Source organism: Anastrepha ludens, chromosome 2, assembly GCF_028408465.1.
Source record: "Anastrepha ludens isolate Willacy chromosome 2, idAnaLude1.1, whole genome shotgun sequence".
NCBI classification, from domain to species: Eukaryota; Metazoa; Arthropoda; class Insecta; order Diptera; family Tephritidae; genus Anastrepha; species Anastrepha ludens.
Genome location: NC_071498.1, coordinates 130,429,800 through 130,450,594, shown reverse-complemented (window position 1 = coordinate 130,450,594; position 20,795 = coordinate 130,429,800). Strand labels below are relative to the sequence as shown.

Below are 20,795 nucleotides of genomic sequence, written 5' to 3'. Positions count from 1 at the left end.
GGCCTTACTCTTCCTCTGCTACCACCAGCTGGTACCGCATCGAATACTTTCAAAGCCGAAGCGTTTGTATCCATTCGGACGACATGACCCAGCCAACGTAGCCGTTGGATCTTTATTCGGTGCGCTATGTCGACGTCGTCGTAAAGCTCATACAGCTCACCGTTCCATCGTCTGCGATACTCACCGTCACCAAGGTGCAAAGGTCCAAACATTTTCCGCAGAATCTTTCTCTCAAACACTCCAAGTGACGAGCATGATGAGAACCTTATGGAGTGTTAGTTTTGTTCGTCGAGAGAGGAAATTACTACTCAATTGCCTACTTGGTCCAAATTAGCAATTGTTGGCAAGAGAGATTCTACGTGGGATTTCAAGGCTGGCATTCATTGTTATCGGTGTTAATGCTGGTTCCTAAATAAACGAAGTCTTTTACAACCTCGAAATTATAACTCTCTACAGTGACGTGGGTGCCGATACGCGAGTGCGCCGACTGTTTGTTTGAAGACAGCAAGATACTTCGTTTTGTCCTCTTTTGCCACCAGACCCATTCGCTTTGCCTATCTATCCAGTTTGGAAAAGGCAGAACTAACAGCGCGGTTGTTAAGGGCGATGGTGTCAATATCATCGGCATACGCCAACAATTGCATGCTCTTATAAAAAATTGTGCCTGAACGATTGAGTTCTGCGGCTCGCACGATATTTTCAACATCAGGTTAAAGAAGTCACATGACAGCGTGTCACCCTGTCTGAAACCTCGTTTGATATCAAACTGCTCAGAGAAGTCCTTCCCAGTTCTGACGGCACTGCTGGCATTGAACAACGTCATTTTGTATAGATGGATCAGTTTTAAGGGGATACCAAATTCAGACTTTGGTAACTCCATTTCTCCATATAGGTAACTCCATTTCTTACTGTCGAATGCAGATTTGAAGTCGATGAAAAGATGGGGTGGGTCGATTCTCCTTTCATAGGAATTTTCCAAGACTTGGCATTTTGTGAATATCTGCATTATTGTGAACTAAGTTTCATTAAATTGTGACATAAAACTAAAATACAACATGCGGACCGAATATCAGAACTCAATACGATAATGTGTGAGCGAGTCCTTAAAAATTGAACTTCTTGTATGGTGGACATTTATGTGATGTAATTTTTCACATATAAGTCTTATTTTGAATAAAAATAGTGAAACCTAAGAGAATCTAAATATTTACGTATTTTATTTTAAAACAACATCTAAGTGAGTCTTTTAAAAGATCCTTACTAGGCTATTGATTTTTGTTGTTTAAAAACATGCAAAATAAGTAGTTTTGTTCGTTTGTAATACTTTGTAAAGCTTGGCCCTTAAAGCACAATCAGAACAAGTAACGAAGGATTTGTATCATTAATGTATACAAATTTAAAACTATGAAACACTGACGTTAATATTGAAAATTATCGACGGTTTTGCGATAGTCGATGAAGGGTCAGTGCCGTCGATAATTTGAGACCTCCAGATTCGGTAATGCAGCATTCATTTTGGAAGTAAGTTCAAGTTAAGTCAGTTCAAGTTAAGTTCCATTTCATACCGCGGAGATATAATGATGAGCGGGTTGTGTAATTTATAAAATAGTAGGTTATACAAGTATATTAGTATAACTGTTGACAGTTATGACTTCGAGGTTGTAAAAGACTTCGTCAGCCTGGAAATTCAAGGTAGAATCTCTCTTGCCAATAAGTGCTGCTTTGGACTACGTAAGCAATTGAGTAGTAAAGTCCTCTCTCGACTAACCAAAATAACACTTTATAAAGCTCTCATGACAATATCGGATAAGGCGTCTCTCAGAGTGTTTGAGTGAAATATGCTGCGGGGGATTTTTGAACATTTGCACAAATGCTCGGGCTCTGAACATATTCGAAGCGATACCAGCTGGTGCATTGGAAAAATCAGTTGGAGAAACACTTGGCTTCACTTGCTGTGTTCAACTGGCATCGGTTCGCATATGAAAGCAACGCTGGCGCGCTTTATTAAACTCGGCAAAAATGGCTTACACACTAATCACGCCAATCAAGAAGAATAAGACTATATTAAGACAGTGTTATTATTACCAGAAACGGTTTAAATTGAATTTGTGCAAAGCAGTTGTAGAGTATATAGCGTGTCTACCATTCGGAAGTACACGACTTTGAACTTTAAAATTTCAAACTTTTTACTCAGAATTTTTAGAAATATTTCAGGTATGCAGTTTTATGGATCATTGAATTTTGAGTAGAGTGCAAGTTTCAAATAGATCAAAATTAACACTGATTTTTCAGAATTTTTTTCGGAGCGATCTTGGACATTTTCCCCATTTCTCGCCTACTCCATATTTTTTATATGGAAGAAAACCTCCAACTTCGTAAGATGAGAAAATTGTCAAAAATCAACACGATTTTTGAATCACTTGAAATTTGCACTTTATTATACCAATGATCTACCCGAAATACCCGAAATTTTTGTAAAAGTTCTTAGTAAAAAGTATTAAATTTCAATGAAAATTTGCCGAATTTTCACAAATTTCATACAAAATTCGACTGTGCTGGCTTTTGTTGTAGTTGAACTATAATATATTTTTATAAAAAAGAATTGAAAATACAAAAACAAAAAAATATTCTAAATTTATCAATATGTGGTGTACACTTCACATGTGGTGTACACATTTTGACGCTGACTGTAAATAATGATTTAAGGGGGAACACCACTGTGAACGCTTGAAAATTAAGTGATTATCAAGAATTTTTTTTATAAGTAAGGATGATAATTTAAATAAAATAAATTATAACTTATTTAGCATATATTCAACTATACTGAAACAAATTTTTATTAAAAAATATTAAAAATTGCAATTGTTATTAATATTAATGAAATGAAGCATAAAAAACTAATGCACTCTGGCAGCCACGATACAGCGGTAAAAAATCATCTGAAAGCAAAAAACCAAAAAAAATCTTAATCTATACATCAATGGCTATCATCGTACGTGGCGGTTTTTTTATATTTTTTTTTTTTTTGGGAAAATGGTGCAAGTTTGAAAAATGAGTTTGTGTTTTTACACTTTTTTTTGTTTTCGAAAGGCTTGAAAAAATATTAATTTTTGGAATTTTTAAAAACGGCTATGTACGACTGTAGCCAATACATGTACAAAAATTAAAAAAAAAATTAAAATCGATTAATAAGTCTTCCGACAAATCGAGGCCTTCATGTTCAGAAAAGTCGTCTTGAGAAAACCGTGGTTAAAGTTTTCATTGGCCGTTGTAACCTGCACTTATTGTATTGGGTATAACTTCGACAATTTTCAAGATTTTAAGTTATATTATTTTTACATAGTTTTGAATATATCTACTTTAAGAAAATGCAAAAAAAAATTCGCAATGAAGGTACACGGGCATCGATATATTTTTCATTTGTTTTTGAGTTTTTACTAAATACTAATTTTGCATTGAAAACAAAACATGGATTTTTTTCTTCATAGTACTTTGAAAAATAAATAAATTTTTGTACAGAATTTTAATGCCCAGAATATTAATTTTACATTATTTATTCTTTACATAATTTTGACCCAAAGGATTTTAGGCTGCTTAGAATATGTTCCATTTTTTCTCAGATTTTTTCTCGAAAGGAATATTGTAATGCCATATTTAGGAACTCTACCATGCTGAGCATCTCTCACTTTTTTATTACAAAATAGCTGTGAAACTCGTTCATATTTTTTATAAAACTTCAACCCACTATTTATTAGAAATGCTGGCTATAAATTATTTTTAGCTTAATTAATATTGAAAAAAAAAAATACTGAATAAAATTAACTTAAAAAAGTTTTCATATAAGCAGATCTAAAAGAATCATATCAAATTAATCAAAGCGTTCCACCGCCAATTTTCCCTTCTCGCTTGTTGGCGCAACTAAACCTTCTACCAACCGCTTCACTATTTCTGGTTCTCTGTGACTTCGAAATGCATTGGCATTGTGTGGAATTCTGTTTGGCGCGTGCCTAACGAAAGTGGACGCACGACGCTCGATTGATGCATTCACACACATACTCGCCAATGCCTCTCTAGCAAGTTGTTGCTGTTGTTGCATTTATTATTTGAAATGCGAGTTTTCTTTATAGCTACACAGTTATCATCACCATCAGCATGCATGCGTAAAATCGCGTGCGCTACTGATTCGGCGAAACGACTCGAAGAGTGGAGAAATATTACGAGTGGCCCGCGCTAAAGTAATTACTAACTGTATGTATTGCATGCCGGTGCTGTTGTTCCAATATTAGCCAATGCCATGGTCAACACGAGCCGCAGAGACAACAACAACTGATGGTGTACTATTGGCAGCATAGACAACCGTAAATGCGTCTTGACCACGCCACATAAAGCAGCGCCAACAACACACAAACACGCATATGAGCATACATGCATACATACGTAGTTGAGCATGAACCGCAGCACTTTCATCGGCAATGCCAAAATTGGTTAGATAGCAACAAAAGTAAAAAAATCAACAACAAAAAAAAGTGGGCAAATAGAAAAGCAATAACAACTCACGAAGACGGTGTATATTGAAAATATTTGGTCTGCCAATGTGCAGCGCCGGTTTAGTTCGGGTTTTGCATGTCGCGCATTTGTAACAAGAATAAACAACAATAATAACAGCAGTAACAGCAATAACCAGCCGCACAACACAACACAACAAGGTATGGGCAAGTGCAGCAGCACCGACAACAACAAATGCAGCCTTACCAGCAGCAAGACATCCGATGGCAATGGAGCTTTTGTTTGATTTGCGCATTGAAATTTCTTTCAGTCGACTTTAAAATTTCCAACGCGCTTGACTGATTCGCTTGACTCTCGTTCGCATATTTTTTGCGCCCAACCCAATTTGTCGTGTGTGATTAGTAGTGAATTTATTTTCTTTTTTTCTTTGTTAAAGTAATATTAAGTTATTACAGTTATCTGGCAAGAGCAAAGGATACTCTGTGGTTATGAAGTTATTGGACGTCATTGTTTACCTCATCTCAATTTTAATCTTTCTGTACATTCTTCTGGAGTAAAGTGTATATGTGGGGGATCGCCGTAAGGAATTGCAGTGTTTGAATATAAATAAAAAAATTGTTGTTACATTTTTTTTGAAAACTAATATTAAAAAATGAAGGTGAGTGTTGGAAAAAAATTAAAAATGGTGATGGCATTATGCAAATATTAAAAGCAAATTCGTCGAAATAAAATTTAAAAAGAAGACAAAATACACTTATTCCATAAAAAAAACCTAGCAAACGGAAAAGTGGTAAAAAAAAATTTTTTTTTGTAAAAACAAATAAAAAGTATTTAAAAAATGTATTAAAACAAAACAGATTTTCATCCAAATCATGATTTTAGTAATAATATTTGATTAAAAGTAAATAGATTAGGTTAACTTGGCTGATCAACAGCGAGCTCAAATAGACCAGTATTGAACCCTGGAAATGTGAATAAATTTTAAGAAGCCAAAGGCCACAGGTATAATAAGGTGTAATAATATAATTAGGTATAATAATACACGGTTTCAGGAGTTTCATAAATTATTGATCATTTTGTGCAAACATTTCTTCTACAAGGGTAGGGAAATAGAGCCAAGATAACTGATCGATACCTGCAAAATGCTATACGGATTTTTCAACAATGCCGTTTGGTAAAACCTGGGGTCTGAAACCTGCTGTGGTCCTATGGATATACACAGCACTTATCAGACCGATCATCACTTATGCCTCTGTAGTTTAGTGGCGACGGACTATGGTTAACTCCACACTTCGGGCACTGTACATGCAGCAAGGAATTGTATGTTTATGCATTACGGGTGCCATGAGTACCACCTACGGCGATACCCTAAATGCTATGCTTGATTTGCTCCCCTTGGATCTTAAGATACAAAAGGAAGAAATAAAAGTAATGTGTGGGCTCCATAAATATGGTTTCGAAGACAGAACTTCGTAACACAGGGAAATCTTTATGCAGCTATCTGACTTTATACCCATAGTTTCATTTGGAAGGAAATTCGATGCCAGGCAATGGAGTAATCCAGAGTTCATTCAAAGAGGCTTGACGGATAGTTTGTTTACAGATGGGTCCAAGAATGAAATAGGTTCTGATGCCGGATAGTACTTAAACGATAGTAATAAGTATCATAACGCTATGGAAGGAATGGTAGCTGTTTTTCAAATGAACATTTTTGCCATTCTGAAAGTAGCAGAATGGATAATTGAGAAGAAATGGAGCGGGAAACAGATTGAAGTCTTTAGTGATAGTCAGGCTACCCTAAAGGCTCTTGAGAGCACAAAGGAAACTTCAAGATTGTTCCAGAATGTAAGAAAACTTTATTATGTTGCAAGACGGAAAAAGTTTGTACTTATATGACTTTTTTCTAACCATTTCTCTATGATCCTAGCTGGCGTAAATTAGAAATAGCAATTAGATCCAACCACATTCTCACTTTCTTTTACCACTACTAAGAAGGCCTACGTATTCTTCTCCACCACCAGAAGCTGCCGCATCGTATACTCTCAGAACAGGATTATTTAGAGCCATTCGTCCGACTTGGTGTCTACGTGCACTTGGGACACTACATCTATACCAACGTCAAAGACATATAATCCATCGTTGCATTGTCCGCAATACTCACCCTCTGCAATATGAAAAGAGCAGGAAATTTTCTCTGGAATACTTCTCTCGAACGCGGTCGTCTCAACAGAGTTTTTCATCGTTTACTTCATCGTCTATCGACTTATAGGGCGTGATTGTGTAAAGCTTATTAAAGCGGCCGCCGTAACCGAATGGGACTACCATTCGGAATTCACAGAGAGAACATTGGTTCGAATCTCGGTGAAACACCAAAATTAAGAAAAACATTTTTCTAATAGCGGTCGCCCCTCGGCAGGCGAACCTCCGAGTGTATTTCTGCCATGAAAAAGATCCTCATAAAAAAGAAAATACCTACCGTTCGGAGTCGGCTTGAAACTGTAGGTCCCTCCATTTGTGGAACAACATCAACATGCACATCACAAATAGGAGGAGGAGCTCGGCCAAACACCAAAAAAAAGTGTACGCGCCAATTATATATACATATATATATATATATTCTGTTATTTGCACATGGAGAACTAGACTTCATATAAGCGGAGATATTTGATAGGGAAAGACAATGTCGAGATTGAGATTAAGAGTGATTGGATGAGCTATGGTCATACCTTCTTCAGTGTTGTCACTAGAGACATGTACACCTCTCATTTTCTGCCAGTATCATTAGTATATGACCTTAAAAATTGCATATACCTCGGCTGGGCATATTTCGCAAAAAAGTGGTGCCTATCTTCATTGGCTTCGACACAAAGCCCAAATCCTAATCTATAAATAAAATACCATTTGAAAAGTAGAATAATACTACTCAACATATCTATAGGTATTTGCAGCTCATATGTATGTATGTACATGCTTCTTGTGATACAATACATATTTACATTTGTATGTATGAGCATAGATCGAAATCAAACGACCGCCAACGACACGGGAACACGTCACCCATCAACTTGTAAATTGCAGTTATTTTCTTGTTCGAAACCAGTCAACCGACGAAATAAAAAAACGAAACACTTAATTCTACATACGTAATTACATACATACATAGCAGGTATGGATTTATCTATGCAATAAGCCGTTTGTATGTCTGATCCTTGTCTGCATGCAAGTCTCAGCATTCAAGCGCAAGAATGAAAGTGGAAATAAATATTTGTTTACAACTTACAATCAGAGCAGCGGTCGAAGGTGACGGATAGACAAATTTGTGGCATATGAAAAAATTTCTTTAAAAATTGGTTTGTGAGATTGAACGACCCAATAAGGTCATGAAGGGAAATCCAAAACCAAAGCAAAAAAAAAAATAGAAGGAGATTTTTTCATTTATTTACCACCTGCAAGTTTACTAATAATGGCTGAGTCTTCAAATTGAATCATTGGCAAATATTATAAGTTGGATCGTTCATGGGAGTCTAGGAATTGAGTCAGGGTATTTTGAATTCTCTCAAATATTGTATTTGATTTCGTTTCAAGATATATAGGCCATTTACTACAAGAGAGAAAAACGGCTTCAAAGCTTTCAATTTACTATGCATCCTTAAGTAAAATTGAATAGATAGAATAATAGGTAGATTGATAGAGGAATAGGTAGGTAAAATGGTTGAAGTGCCACTCTGGTACTCCCCAAGTAGCACTAAAGCCCCATTTTGATACCATTATGAGACCTTCAATAGACAGATATTTACAGCCAACCAGAGCTGTTGACGTAAAGGTTTACGCACGGCCCCAAGCTCTCGAAGAAACGAGCATCCAATACCTTAATCGTCTAATTGCCAAGCCCGGACATTTACAGAGAAAGTGCTCAACAGTCTCCCTCTGAAAGGTCGCCACAGCTTCTGCAATGGGGGTTAAATGGTAACCCTAGCATTTCCGAGTGCCTGCCGATCGTCCAATGACCGGTAAATACAGCTAAGAGCTTGGAAATTGAATGGTGTGGAGTCCCCAGGATTTTCTCAGTCCTCCGCCGATTGTACTGGAGTGAAAGGGTTTTCGAAATAGCACATAAAGAAATGGTGCTTCGTCTTTTCTGGACTTTCCTGAGAAATAAGTTGTGCAATTCTCCTTTAAAAACAGTCAGGGGGATGCCGATGGCATCGTCGTCAAAGCCTTGATAGCGGTTTGATTACCGGAAAAAATGTTAATATCTCCAACGCACCCACGTTCCCTAAGCATTTTGCATGGCTGCAGGATCGCAAGGACTTCTGCTTCAAAAACACTAGCAGTATTCGACAATTTTTAGGAAATAGATAAATTGCAAGATTTAGAGAAAATGCTTGCTCCGACTCTCGATTCCATCTTGGAGCCGCCAGTGATGACAGAGGTGCAAGCTTCAGTACAGATTTTTCCCTCGTTCTAATTCTGTCTATCTGAAGAGAATGCCCTGGCACGAGCCTCAAACTCCAGTTTGCGGATAGAGAGATATGTCCGAAGTTCAGAAAAATACGGTGTTAACTGCCTAAAAACGATACCATGTCCCTTAAGAGATTGTCTCCAGAGGCAAACCTCATTTAACCTGATTGCACTTTGAACAGCGATGGAAATAACGTAAAAGTCGATAGGAAGGAAACACAAAACGGCATTCAAGGCAATGTTGCGACAAGTTCTACATGCTCTGGTGATGCCAATACAAGCAGTCCAGGAGGGTGCAATACCCAATTTAGTGATATTATAGCCTTTACCAAGAGCTTACCACCAAGCCAGGCATCCATAAGTTATAATTGGCAAAACCACTACTTTGTACATCCAAAACACGACTTCCATTTTTTGCCGATAGATATCGCCAGGAATTTTGAACACATCATAAATAAAGAGCCTGTGGGCATTTCTGCATATTTATCTAAAAAACTCTTGCTTTTTTTGATTGAAGTAAATGAGCGATATGTAAATAGACACGGATAAGGAATAGAAAATAAAGTAACAGTTAGTATAAAAATAAAAAATAAATTTTAGTATAAAAATAATAAATAAAATAGTATAAAATTGGTTCAACTCTGAATGGGAAAGATGTAAGTAGAAACTTAAAAAAAAACTCGAAAAGTCCTACTACGGATGTAACTAAGCCATAGGGACTAAATATATAAGCAGATATTAAGTAATGTTTGTAGACTGACTCCAGCAGTCGTCTCCAGGTATTCGCTGGTCTTCCACGTCTGCGTCTTCCTTGGGGATTCCAGCTAATGGTGGCCTTTGTTAAGTCACCATTTTCTCTGCGTAGAACATGGCCAATCCAGCCACATTTTCTCTTTCGGATCTCTATTGGTATTGGCTGCTGGGTTCTGTCAGCATTCGAGATAGTATTTGGCCAGAATACCTATTTTGGGCGTTTTTCGAAGGCATCTGTTTACAAAAACTTCTAGTGAAGTTGTGTTAGCAGACGTTGCATTCCACGTTTCACAACCATATAGTAAAGTCGACTTTACATTGGAGTTAAAAAATTCGCAGTTTGGGCGCCGTGAAATTTGTGTCGGATTCCAAATTGCTTGCAATGCCGCCACAGCTTTCTTTATTCGGCGCTTGGTATATATATTAGGGCGGGTCGATTTAAAATTCGCTCATTGCTCTGTGAAAATCGTATTCTAGGGATCAAAATAAGAAACTTTGCCGAAGGAACCATACCTCTAAAACGAATTCTGATGTCCACCAATTTGGGTCGAACGAAAAATCCCACTTTGACCCATTTAGAGTGCTCCAATCGAGTCCAAATGTATGACCGACCCCCACTAACTTTGGACGGCCGATCCACCCATGCCAGTGGCACACCCCCTGGAACTCCCCTGGGGGTTCCATATACAATAATTTCAAAATATCACCATTTTTGGCCTTTACATGAGAAAAGAAACTAAAAAGTTCGACCCAAATTGGGGGGCATCAGAATTCGTTTTAGAGGTATGGTTCCTTCGGCAAAGTTTCTTATTTTGATCCCTAGAATACGATTTTCACAGAGCAATGGGCGATTTTTTTGCCTCCCCACAAATCGACCCGGCCTAATATATATATATAAGCGCCGAATAAAGAAAGCTGTGGCGGCATCGAGGCAAGATAACTACCAAAAAGGAAAAAATAGCAAGCCCGATAGATAAATAATACTATCAGAGTTCAAAATTTTTGCAACATTTTTCATAGTGACTACTTTAGATGGGCCTTCTAAATTCAATGATGTCCCCAGATTTATCAGATTGGCTCCAATTTTGAAGATAACGGTATTTGAAAACTTCCCTCGGCACCGCTCAACGCTCATTTAGAAACAACCTTACCCGAAGCAAAAACTTGAAGAACCTCGCACTGTGCAATTATAAGCCAGATAACGGCGTTGTAGTTTTGGGAATGAACTTGAAGAGTTAACCATCCACTATTTTAAATGCAACGCTGAGAAGCTTTGTCAAAAAAATTCAGCGACATTCTTGTCGTCAGAGGAATGCGACCGCAACTACATTTCGATCGAACTTTCAAAAGAAAGCAAAAAAAAGTGGGTAAATCATAAATTTTTTTTTATTTCATCAGTGTGCATAAAATATTAACAGAAAATTACTAAAATTGAAAGCATAATTGACTTTGCGCATTACAATGCTTGCTAAGCTTGCCTGCGTGCAGCGCCTATAGAGTTTCAAACAAAAGACTTAAGACGCGAACTTTTTTAAATTTCGGTAAAAGCAGCCTAGTAAATCAGTGAACAGGCTAATAAGTAGTTACTATCAACTTAATTAAATAGAAAATTGTACTGATGCATACAATTGAATGCTTCAGCCAGTATGTTTTGTGCGTAAATCAAATAAATAACAGCCTTAGTAAATAATAAGCGCCAGTATGTTGGAAAAGTGACCATTTCAAAGGAATGTATGCGGCCGAAGTGATTTTTTTTCATAAATGCTATTTAAAATGTGCCACACGTTTTTCAACGGCAATCAAAGTTTCACCTTTACTATTGCTGGCTTAGTGTTTTATAATTTCTTTTCTATTTACTTTTTTGTTACTCTTACTTGGATGTTTTTTCGTTGTTGTAGCTGGCTATAATTGTATTGCAGCTGTGATGAGCAGGCTTTACGGGTATATAACGTCTGTAATAATTGTCTAATGAGCTGTTGACGGGCACGCAGGCGCTAACAGCAACAGCGCCAGTACCTGCTTTAGGTGTATAACAAAAAGAAGAATTGGCGAATTGCTGCACTTAACTTTTCAATAACAACTTTAACGCTTGCAAAAAATGTCGACAGCTTAGTGCGAAGCAAAAAAGCACCAATCAACAATTTCGAAAAGTAATACGACAATCCTCGAATAACTTCATACATAAATACATATTCATGGCAATAAAGTTATAGCAATGCATCATTGAAAATTTCAAACGGAATAAGTGAATAAAAACGGAATAGGTGAAATAAATAGTGAAACTCGTCAAGCCATTCCAATATTCAAATGTAACACAAGTAATCACTGAACGGTACAAATTGTACCATGTTTCGACTGATAGCTACGAGTCGGAGTGAGTTACTCCTAATAATTTTGCTCTTAAATGCCAAATATCAAGCCTGTGTAATGATATGTCAAGCAGAAAAACCTAGTAGATATATTAAGATAAAGTTGATTTAGAGAGTTTTAAATTCATATAAGAAATAATGGCTAAACATACCTATTTGAAAATATTCAAGTGACCAAACTTGTTAACTAGACTGACTTATTGAGTAGACTAGTAGATCTACGTAGCAGGCAATACCTACAGAAAATTGAACGGGACTAACTATAACAAAAGACGAAATTAAAAATGTCATCAAAACAACAAAGGATAATAAAGCAACAGGTCCGGATGAACTTCCTTCTGAATTTTTGAAATTAATAAATGATGAAAACATTGAAATCCTCGAAATAATTTTCAACTGCATTTATGACACGTGAAAGTGTCAATAAGATTGGCTTAAATCTACTTTTATGGCATTACCAAAGAAGAGCAGTGCAAAGAAATGCTGCGTTTACAGACTTACCCTATGATCAAAAAGTACCGGGAATGTTTAATTTAAACGAACAGCGCATGTGGGAACCGGTGCATATTTTTTTTTTTTTATGTTGGTAGGACTGACATCTGTCATTATTTATCCGTTTTGAAGGATTTTAGAGATGCTGTGCGTCGCAAACGGCCGCAAATGTGACCAAACAATGCTTGGATTTGGCATGATGATAACGCGCCATCGCACCGAGCCCAAATTATGCTGGATTATTTTACCAAACACCAAATAAGCACCGTATTCACCTGAAATGGCCCCGTGTGACTTCTTTTCGTTTCCCAAGTTGGAGTTATCACTTCGTGGAAGAAGATTTCAGTCGATAAAGGAAATCAAAGAGAATGCGACGAAGGAGTTGAAGGCCATCCCATCATCGGCCTACCAGGGGCGGCACATGAGTGTTACTTCAGAAGGGTCTTACTTTGAAGGAGATAAAATAAATTTGCCTGAAATTTAACTCTGTTTTGTTTTATTTAAACATTCCCGGTACTTTCTGATCATAGGGTGTAAACCTAAGCATTAAAAAAAGTTATTTTTGAAAATTATACATAAAAAAATTTACAAGAAGTATGAATCGGCAAGAGAAAAAATTCAATTCGGATTTAATGAAGGCATGGAAACACAATTTTGCATTCATGTACTAAAAACGGCACTTTAGTGCTGCTTGAGGAGTGCCAAACCGGCACTTCAACCATTTCACCTACTACTTGATAATTGCAGAGACGTCCAAAAAGATGTGTTTATGTGTTTCATAGATTATAAAAAAGCATTTGAAACTGTTCAGCACGTTACGCTTATTGAGATTCTACCAAGCATGGATACAAAAGAAATTAAGAAATGCATAAAGAATCTTTATTGGCAGCAAACTGCAGAAGTAAATATAAACAATGAAAAATGAGAAAAAACATTAACAACATCAGATACGCTGACGATAAACCCCTCCAGCTGGCAGTGCAGGTTAGGTTAAGTTGAGTGATTGAATAATCCCATTTGGCTACTACTAGAGCTCTTCCTTTACCCCCCTGAGTGTTCTCGGAACCAACCTGTGGATTTAATACATTTTATTAATTTCGACAACATATTTATGAGGCCAATTCAATGCTGTCAACAAAGGCAAATGGGAGGGTGGAAAGCCTTTTTCTGTATAGAGCGATGCATGTACACAGGAGGTGTTCGACGGTTTCCTCTTCTTCAATAACTAAACAGCTTCGATAAAAGTCATTATGTGGCACCGCCAATCTATTTGCATACCTTCCAATTAGGCAATGCCCTGTTAGTACCCCTACCGTATTTCTCATATCCTGTGTTCTAAGATTCAGTAGCGATTTTGTACTGCCGTGGTTCCATTCTGGCCAAGTTTGCCTACTTATTTGGCAAACAGTCAAAGTTATCTACATGAAGTAGTCAATGCTTTGCAGTAAAAAAAAGGAACCAATAAAACTAAATATCTGATCGTCAGCAGAAGAAACATCCATAGAAAGAGGGCTAAATTTCAAATACTTAGGATGTTGGGTTAACGAAAATTTTGGTAATGCAAACGAAATAAAAGCCCGAGTTGAAGCTTCCAGGGCAGCATTCATTAAGTACAAAACAGCCCCAATAGTCATGACATGTGAAACTAAAAATCCGATTTGTTAAATATTACGTGTTGTGTGTATTACTGTATGCTGTGGAGACATGGACTATTAAAACCAGTGACATAAATAGAAGCATTTAAGATGTGGTTATATAGAAGACTACTAGAAATAGCCTGGACCGATAGAATAGAGCATCAACCACGCCTGCGCCCCATCTTTGGCGATTTTGCATTGCTCAATACGAGCGCCGTCAGAATTAGGAAGGACTACTCCGAGTCGTTTGATACCAAACGAGGTTTCAGACAGGGTGACTCGCTGTCGTGTAACTTCTCTAACCTGATGTTGGAGAGCATCGTACGAGCCGCAGAACTTAATCGCTCAGGCACAATTTTTATAAGAGCGTACAATTGTTGGCCTATGCCTGTTAGTTCTGCCTTCTCCAAACTGGAAAGCGGCAAACCGAATGCGTCTGGTGGCGAACGAGGACACAACGAAGGCAGTGGGCGCACTCGCGATCGGCGCCCACGTGACTGTTGACTGTTATGATTTCGAGGTTTTAAGAGACTTCGTTTATTTAGGAACCAGCATTAACACCGATAATAATGTCAGCCTTTAAATCCAACGTAGAATCTCTCTCAGAAGCGACGTTTGGAGTGTTTGAGAGAAAGATTCTGGGTAAGATTTTTGGGCCTTTGCACGTTGGCAACGGCGAATATCGCAGGGGATGGAACGATGAGCTGTATGAGCTTTACGACGACATCGACATAGCGCAGAGAATAAAGATCCAGCGGCTACGTTGGCTGGGTCATGTCGTCCGAATGGATACAAACGCTCCGACTCTGAAAGTATTCGATGCGGTACCAGCTGATGGTAGCAGAAGAAGAGGAAGACCTCCATTGCATTGGAAAGATCAGGTGGAGAAGGACTTAGCTTCACTTGGTGTGTCCAACTGGCGCCGGTTAGCACGAGAAAGAAACGACTGGTGCGCTTTGTTAAACTCGGCCAATATCGCGTAAGCGGTTATCGCACCAATTAAGAAGAAGAAGAATGTCTCATAATGTCCAAATAAGAGGCCATAATAACTGTCTGACCTTCTGGCAAAAATTCGTGGTGCGCAACGCCGTTGTAATCCAGAAAACCCGTGAGCATCGCTTTCTGTTTTGAATGAAAACGATGTGGTTTTTCTTGGTCTTGAGGTAGAAAGAACAGAAAACATCAAAACAAGTCTGCTGACTTCAAACGTGGTTGTACACGCACCGATTACATATACATAACGCAGTACACGGCCAAATGAAGCGGTAACATCAGTAAACATCAAAAGAATCACTATAATCGTTTTGATTGATCGAAAAGTGCAGTTTCGTGAGTTAGATGACATCGCAAAGATATCAAAGAAAGTGTTGGCTTTATATTGCATGAGCATTTAACTATGAGAAATCTCTGTTCATAGTGGGTGCCGCGTTTGCTCGCTGTTGACCAAAAACAAGAAGTAACAAGTCAGTCAAAGGAATGGCAAAACTACATGAATTGAACTTCCCATATCCACCGTATTCGCCAGATTTGGCTCAGAGCGACTACTGGCTGTTTACAGACCCAAAAACAAAAATGTTCGCCGGTAAGAATTTTCGCTCGAATTAAGAGGTTATCTCTGAAACTGAGGCCTATCTTGAGGCGAAAGATAAATCGTTCTACAAAATTGATATTGAAATGTTAGAACGGCGCTGGAATGATTCCGTTGTTCTTGATGGAAATTACGTTGATGAATAAAGCTAATTTTGAACAAAAAAATACGTGTTTTATTGATTGAACCCGGGACTGTTCAGCCCATATGTTAGTATGCTAAATGAGAATGCAAATATTTCACTTCTGAAGTAAACAAAGGATCGGGTCTCAGAAATAGCATGTCTTACAGTTCTTATCAATACAAGCAAAGTTTATTCTCAGCATCGGTAGTCTAGTAGGAAAAAATTATTTCATTCCTCAACCCCAAAAACCTTACTCCCGCACAAAAGTCAGCGCATTACATGGCTTGCGGCTGCTAAAAAAAAACCAAAGAAAAAGACACGGTTACACATTGCATCAGTGGCGCCAGCAAGAGGAAGCGGGTAATCGCGGTAATAGTGAAGACACATCAAATTTAGCGAAGTCCTCAACCATCTGTGTGATGCTTCTGGCAGAAAAATGTGAAACCCAGATGGCGCTCTAAGTTGCTCCTAAGCAACGACAGGTGGGCATTTCCATTTAGGACTGCTAGCGGCAGGCTAATCACTTACCCTGCCGGAAAGCAAAATAGATTAACGAAACCAACGCAACGCTGAGTCTTGTCGAGGCTCTATGCTCCCGAGTTGAGTCCACAAGGAGTCCAGGAATTAAATATTTCAAGAGTAAAAAAAATATTTACGCATTGTTTCTCTCTACAAATTTTTTTCAATTGCCCAAACACACTTCATTGGCCGCAAATAACTCAAATTGTCGCCCTGTTTTCTTTGCCGTAACAAATTTTGTCACTACTCTTCAATGAATGTTTTCCAAAGAAAAAATTATAGAAATGATTAAACCTCTGCGGTTAATTGACTTTAAAATATGTTTATATGTATTTTTATACAAAAAAGCATAAACATAAATTCAGACACGTAAACGTTTGTGTATAATTTCAATTGCACTCTCTAATTGCTCACGTACGTCAACCCATGAAGTTTGAACGCTTTGCGCTGCGCACACCTGTCCGTCCGCACATTTCACTTTCATTCCACACATGCGCAAAGGTCTCGACATTGGTCAACGAACAATAATTGTATTATATGCCGCTATCAGAATGCCATTGGCAAAGTGCGATGACTATCGGAAATCTTTGTATTTATATGTAGTATTTAAAATTATGATAGACAAGTATGCTGGGTACGCACAAAAGAAAAATATAGCTGCGGCAAGCGCGCATATTTTATGGAGCGTTTTTTGTGGTTTTGCTCTTTAATGCTTTGTGCCACTAGCCACTGTCAGATATTTCATCAATTGTCGGGCAATCGGCTGCCTTACGTTAGCTCCGATAGGAAGTATGTTGCTTTGATCCCAGATAGATATCAGTGGGTAAATCCAGATAATCTATTAATGGGATTTCAGCCCACTTTCTACGACGAATCCAAAACCAGTGATGGTAGCGGATCTGGATGGTGCTTAGACGAAGGCACTAAGTACTCCTTCGCTACAGGACAGATGGCTCGGGTATTCTTAAGGGAAGTGTATGTCATCTTGAATGGGGCATACTGGCTAATTGAGAAAAAGTGGAGGTATTGGGATTTGTAGTGACAGTCAAGCTGTACTGAAAGCCCTTGCTAAGCCACGCTGCTTTTCCAAATTAAGCGGTTAATGTAAGACAAAATACAAAAAAGTTTGTCTTATTTGGGTGCCTATACATTGTGGTATTATAGAAAACGAATTGGTTGATAAACTGGCTAATGAAGGCTCTGCAAGTACGCCACTAGGCTCTGAACCTTTTCTAGGTGTAAATTCTGCATCGACTCAACTATGGATTAACAAGTTCATGAAGTCTACCCATAGAGCACGTTGCTCTGGGTTCAACTCGTGCAGAGTAGCCAAGAACCTTGAGAAAGAGGCAAACAGGAAAATAGTGACCTTCCTCCTAAAACTCAGCAGAAAGGACCTGAGAGTATTGGTGGGTGTAATCACAGGTACAACACATGTGGTCACCATATGGCTACCATGGGGGTCGTAGACAGCCCGATATGCCTATCCTGCCGAGAAAACACTGCAAAGCATTTTCTCTGTAGCTGTCCGGAGTATGGATAGAGGCGTATGGATATGGATACTGGATATGGATAAAGTTCATACGCTTCCTCTTCCGGATGTCTTCAGATTCATGAATGAGTCCAAAAGATTCGTGGAAGAGTGCCCTTAAACCAATTTTTCAGCCTTACCATCCGTACTGTATCTATCCTGTCTCCTTCCATCTATCTGGATGTATTTATTTTTGGTGGGTGAGGTAGGGTTCAAAATGCCTTCGCACTTACAGCTACCGTCGTCAACTGCGTCGAATGGTGTAGCCACTAAAACAATCCCTCCTTTTGGGGATAAGTCTATATAGTCCCATCTGCTTTGTCACTTTTTTAATGAATGCAGACGTTCTGCAGCTTTCGCTTCAGCTGTCGGCTTTACTCCTTGTCTGTCGCAAAGTTGTCCCATTTCCTGCAGAAGTATATCTATTGCTAGCATACAGATTTAATGCATGAAATATTTTGCAAGCCCTAATCTGCAGCTATGTAAGCTTATCACAAATAATTTTTTTTCTCTCTTTTACAGCTCCTTCCCTCAATTTGTCTACTCGTCACCGTTTTGGTGCTTACCGATGCCGAGCCACCCCTCATCAAACGTCCGTTAGGCTATCCACTGTGGGCAGGAAAGAGTGCCAAGCAAATAGCGCTTGGACGCAACAAAGCCGCTCTCGCCGGCGGCAAGCAACGTACATTGGTGGTGCAGATACGCAGCGATCAGCCTGTGCCACTCGTATTGAAAGGCGGACGCAACTCACAGCTACGACACGGACCCAATCATTTGCGTGGCGTGCGACCTTTCAAATTGACTGGTCCAGTTTACTTGAAAAATTCACCCATCGTACACAAACCACTACAGCGCAAACCGCTAAAACTGAAATTGACTAATACAAAGCCGAAAAATAAGCCTGCAACAAGCTACGAGGTGCCATTCCGGTTTGAAGTGCCGAGCACAAACAACATTGCATATCCGCCGTTAGGTAATGAAGCGCAACAGTTGCCGGTAAGTGTCAGCTATGGAGATTTGTGATTTATCTAATGTTCTTTCCTATGTGCTTGATTCTTAAGAAAAAAGGAAACAATGGGCTTGTCTACAAATGAGTCATAATTATAAAAAGTTGTTGTTGCACAGCGTTTTTCACACTCCAAACTCGAGTTGAACCTGGCGTTGAAACCATTTTAAATCCATGCACGGGCTTATTTCTTTCACGCATAATTCCTTACAATTCCATTTTATTGACATTTTTCACTTCTTTCAGTCTTCCTTCTGAGAAAGAAAATATTATATATATAAAAAAAGACGTGTTCCAATTTGAAACATTCAGTTTTTGATGTGCTGAAATAAGCTGAAAGAGTTTAGTTAGCGTCACCAGTCAGGGCTGCATGCAAAGAACATATAAAGGCTAGAAGACGTGTGAAGTTACCCCGCACGATCCTAACCACCTATTTACCTATGGACCCAACCTGTCGAAACAGCAAGTTTCCTGGGCCTACCGTTAGATGAGTTAGACGATGACGATCGGTGACGACAGCACACCGGCAGGGCCTAGTGAAAAGATTTCAAAGGTGAGCTCTTTAACAGGCCGTTAGTCGGCTCGGAGAGAATTTGACAGAATCAGTTGATGGACTGACATCACTTGAGGTGTGTTTACAAAAAAACTGAGATTTTGTTGGTGATATACAAAAAAAATCAACCAATAACACTTCGTTGCCGGCTGAAGAACTTTTGATTAGATGTGTTTGTGAATGCACGTGAAATGATCGTGCAGAATTAGGCTGCCGAATCCCCAAGTGAGGTGGCAGCCAAAGCTCTTCTCGCAACTTTCTTTTTCACCATAGCTAAATAGTGTAGTGAACTATCCTAACATCAACAAGTTGCAGATCCCGGCCTGTTTGCTAAACAAAAAAATCAGCTAGAAAATTCACCAGCCGCAAAACCGATTAATCCATCGGGTGTTTTTTTAGCTGCAGGAGAACTGTCGATATCGACAATTATGATTTGACAGCTGAGAATAGCAAACTGTTTTAACATATCTGTTCAGTAAGGTTCGGCAAGTCGTCATAAATTATTTAATACTATAAACAACGCTTCCAAATCGTGGAAATTTACTTTGAAAGAAAAAAAATCTGTTCACGAAGTATTGAAGAAGACGCCGAAATGTCACTTCGGCTTCATTCTCAACTGGATTGCTTTTGCCCTTCGACTATGTTTTTACGTAAGTACCTCGACTAACGTGACTATAAAATACGGCTCGTGCAAAAATGTAAGCCAAATGGCCATAGTTTGCGTCGCATTCTTGCTGATTGGGTTCAATTAGATTTATTACTCAGCTTTATTGGAAAAAGTACAATAGTAATAGTCCAAAAATGTTACGTAACTCGTAGCCGCGGGGAATATATGCCAGATATCATATTCATAAAATAAAGGCAAAGAAATTATCTACGAGATTATAATAAAAAAAAAATGCATTCCAACAGCATTTCTGCTTCGTATTATTGTTTTAAGTTCTCAAGGTTTTAAAAAGAACACCCGATAGAACTAATTAAAATCAGATTTTTTTTATTTCTTTTTAAATGGAATGTTTGACTTCAGATTTGTAATCAGCGACACTAAATACCTTAGGAACACTGCACTTTTCATTATATCTTATCTTGGGTGTAGATAAGTTCCTATGTTCATTTTTTTCTCTACCCCCGTAGACATAAGTACACCCCGTACTCTAAGGGTGCATGCGAACAATTTGGGTTTGGGCTTATTTCAAAGAGCAAAGTTCAACCTTCAATTACTGACAATAACGAAGATCGTAGCACGTCAGAGTTCT

At 38.4% G+C, this 20,795-nt stretch overlaps 1 protein-coding gene and 1 long non-coding RNA gene across 4 annotated transcripts in view; one reads left to right on the top strand and one right to left on the bottom strand.

Moving 5' to 3' along the window:
• Positions 1-20,795, bottom strand: part of LOC128855337 (uncharacterized) — a 71,603-nt gene that overhangs the window by 43,640 nt on the left and 7,168 nt on the right. The window lies entirely within an intron of this gene.
• Positions 4,717-20,795, top strand: part of LOC128855330 (uncharacterized) — a 23,439-nt gene continuing 7,360 nt past the window's right edge. For all 3 annotated transcript variants that reach the window (XM_054090169.1, XM_054090168.1, XM_054090167.1), the window contains exons 1-2: positions 4,717-5,164; positions 18,503-18,976. In XM_054090169.1, coding sequence (XP_053946144.1) covers positions 5,159-5,164; positions 18,503-18,976 — 480 coding nt within the window. In that variant the 5' untranslated portion in view covers positions 4,717-5,158. The remainder of the gene's footprint in view (positions 5,165-18,502; positions 18,977-20,795) is intronic.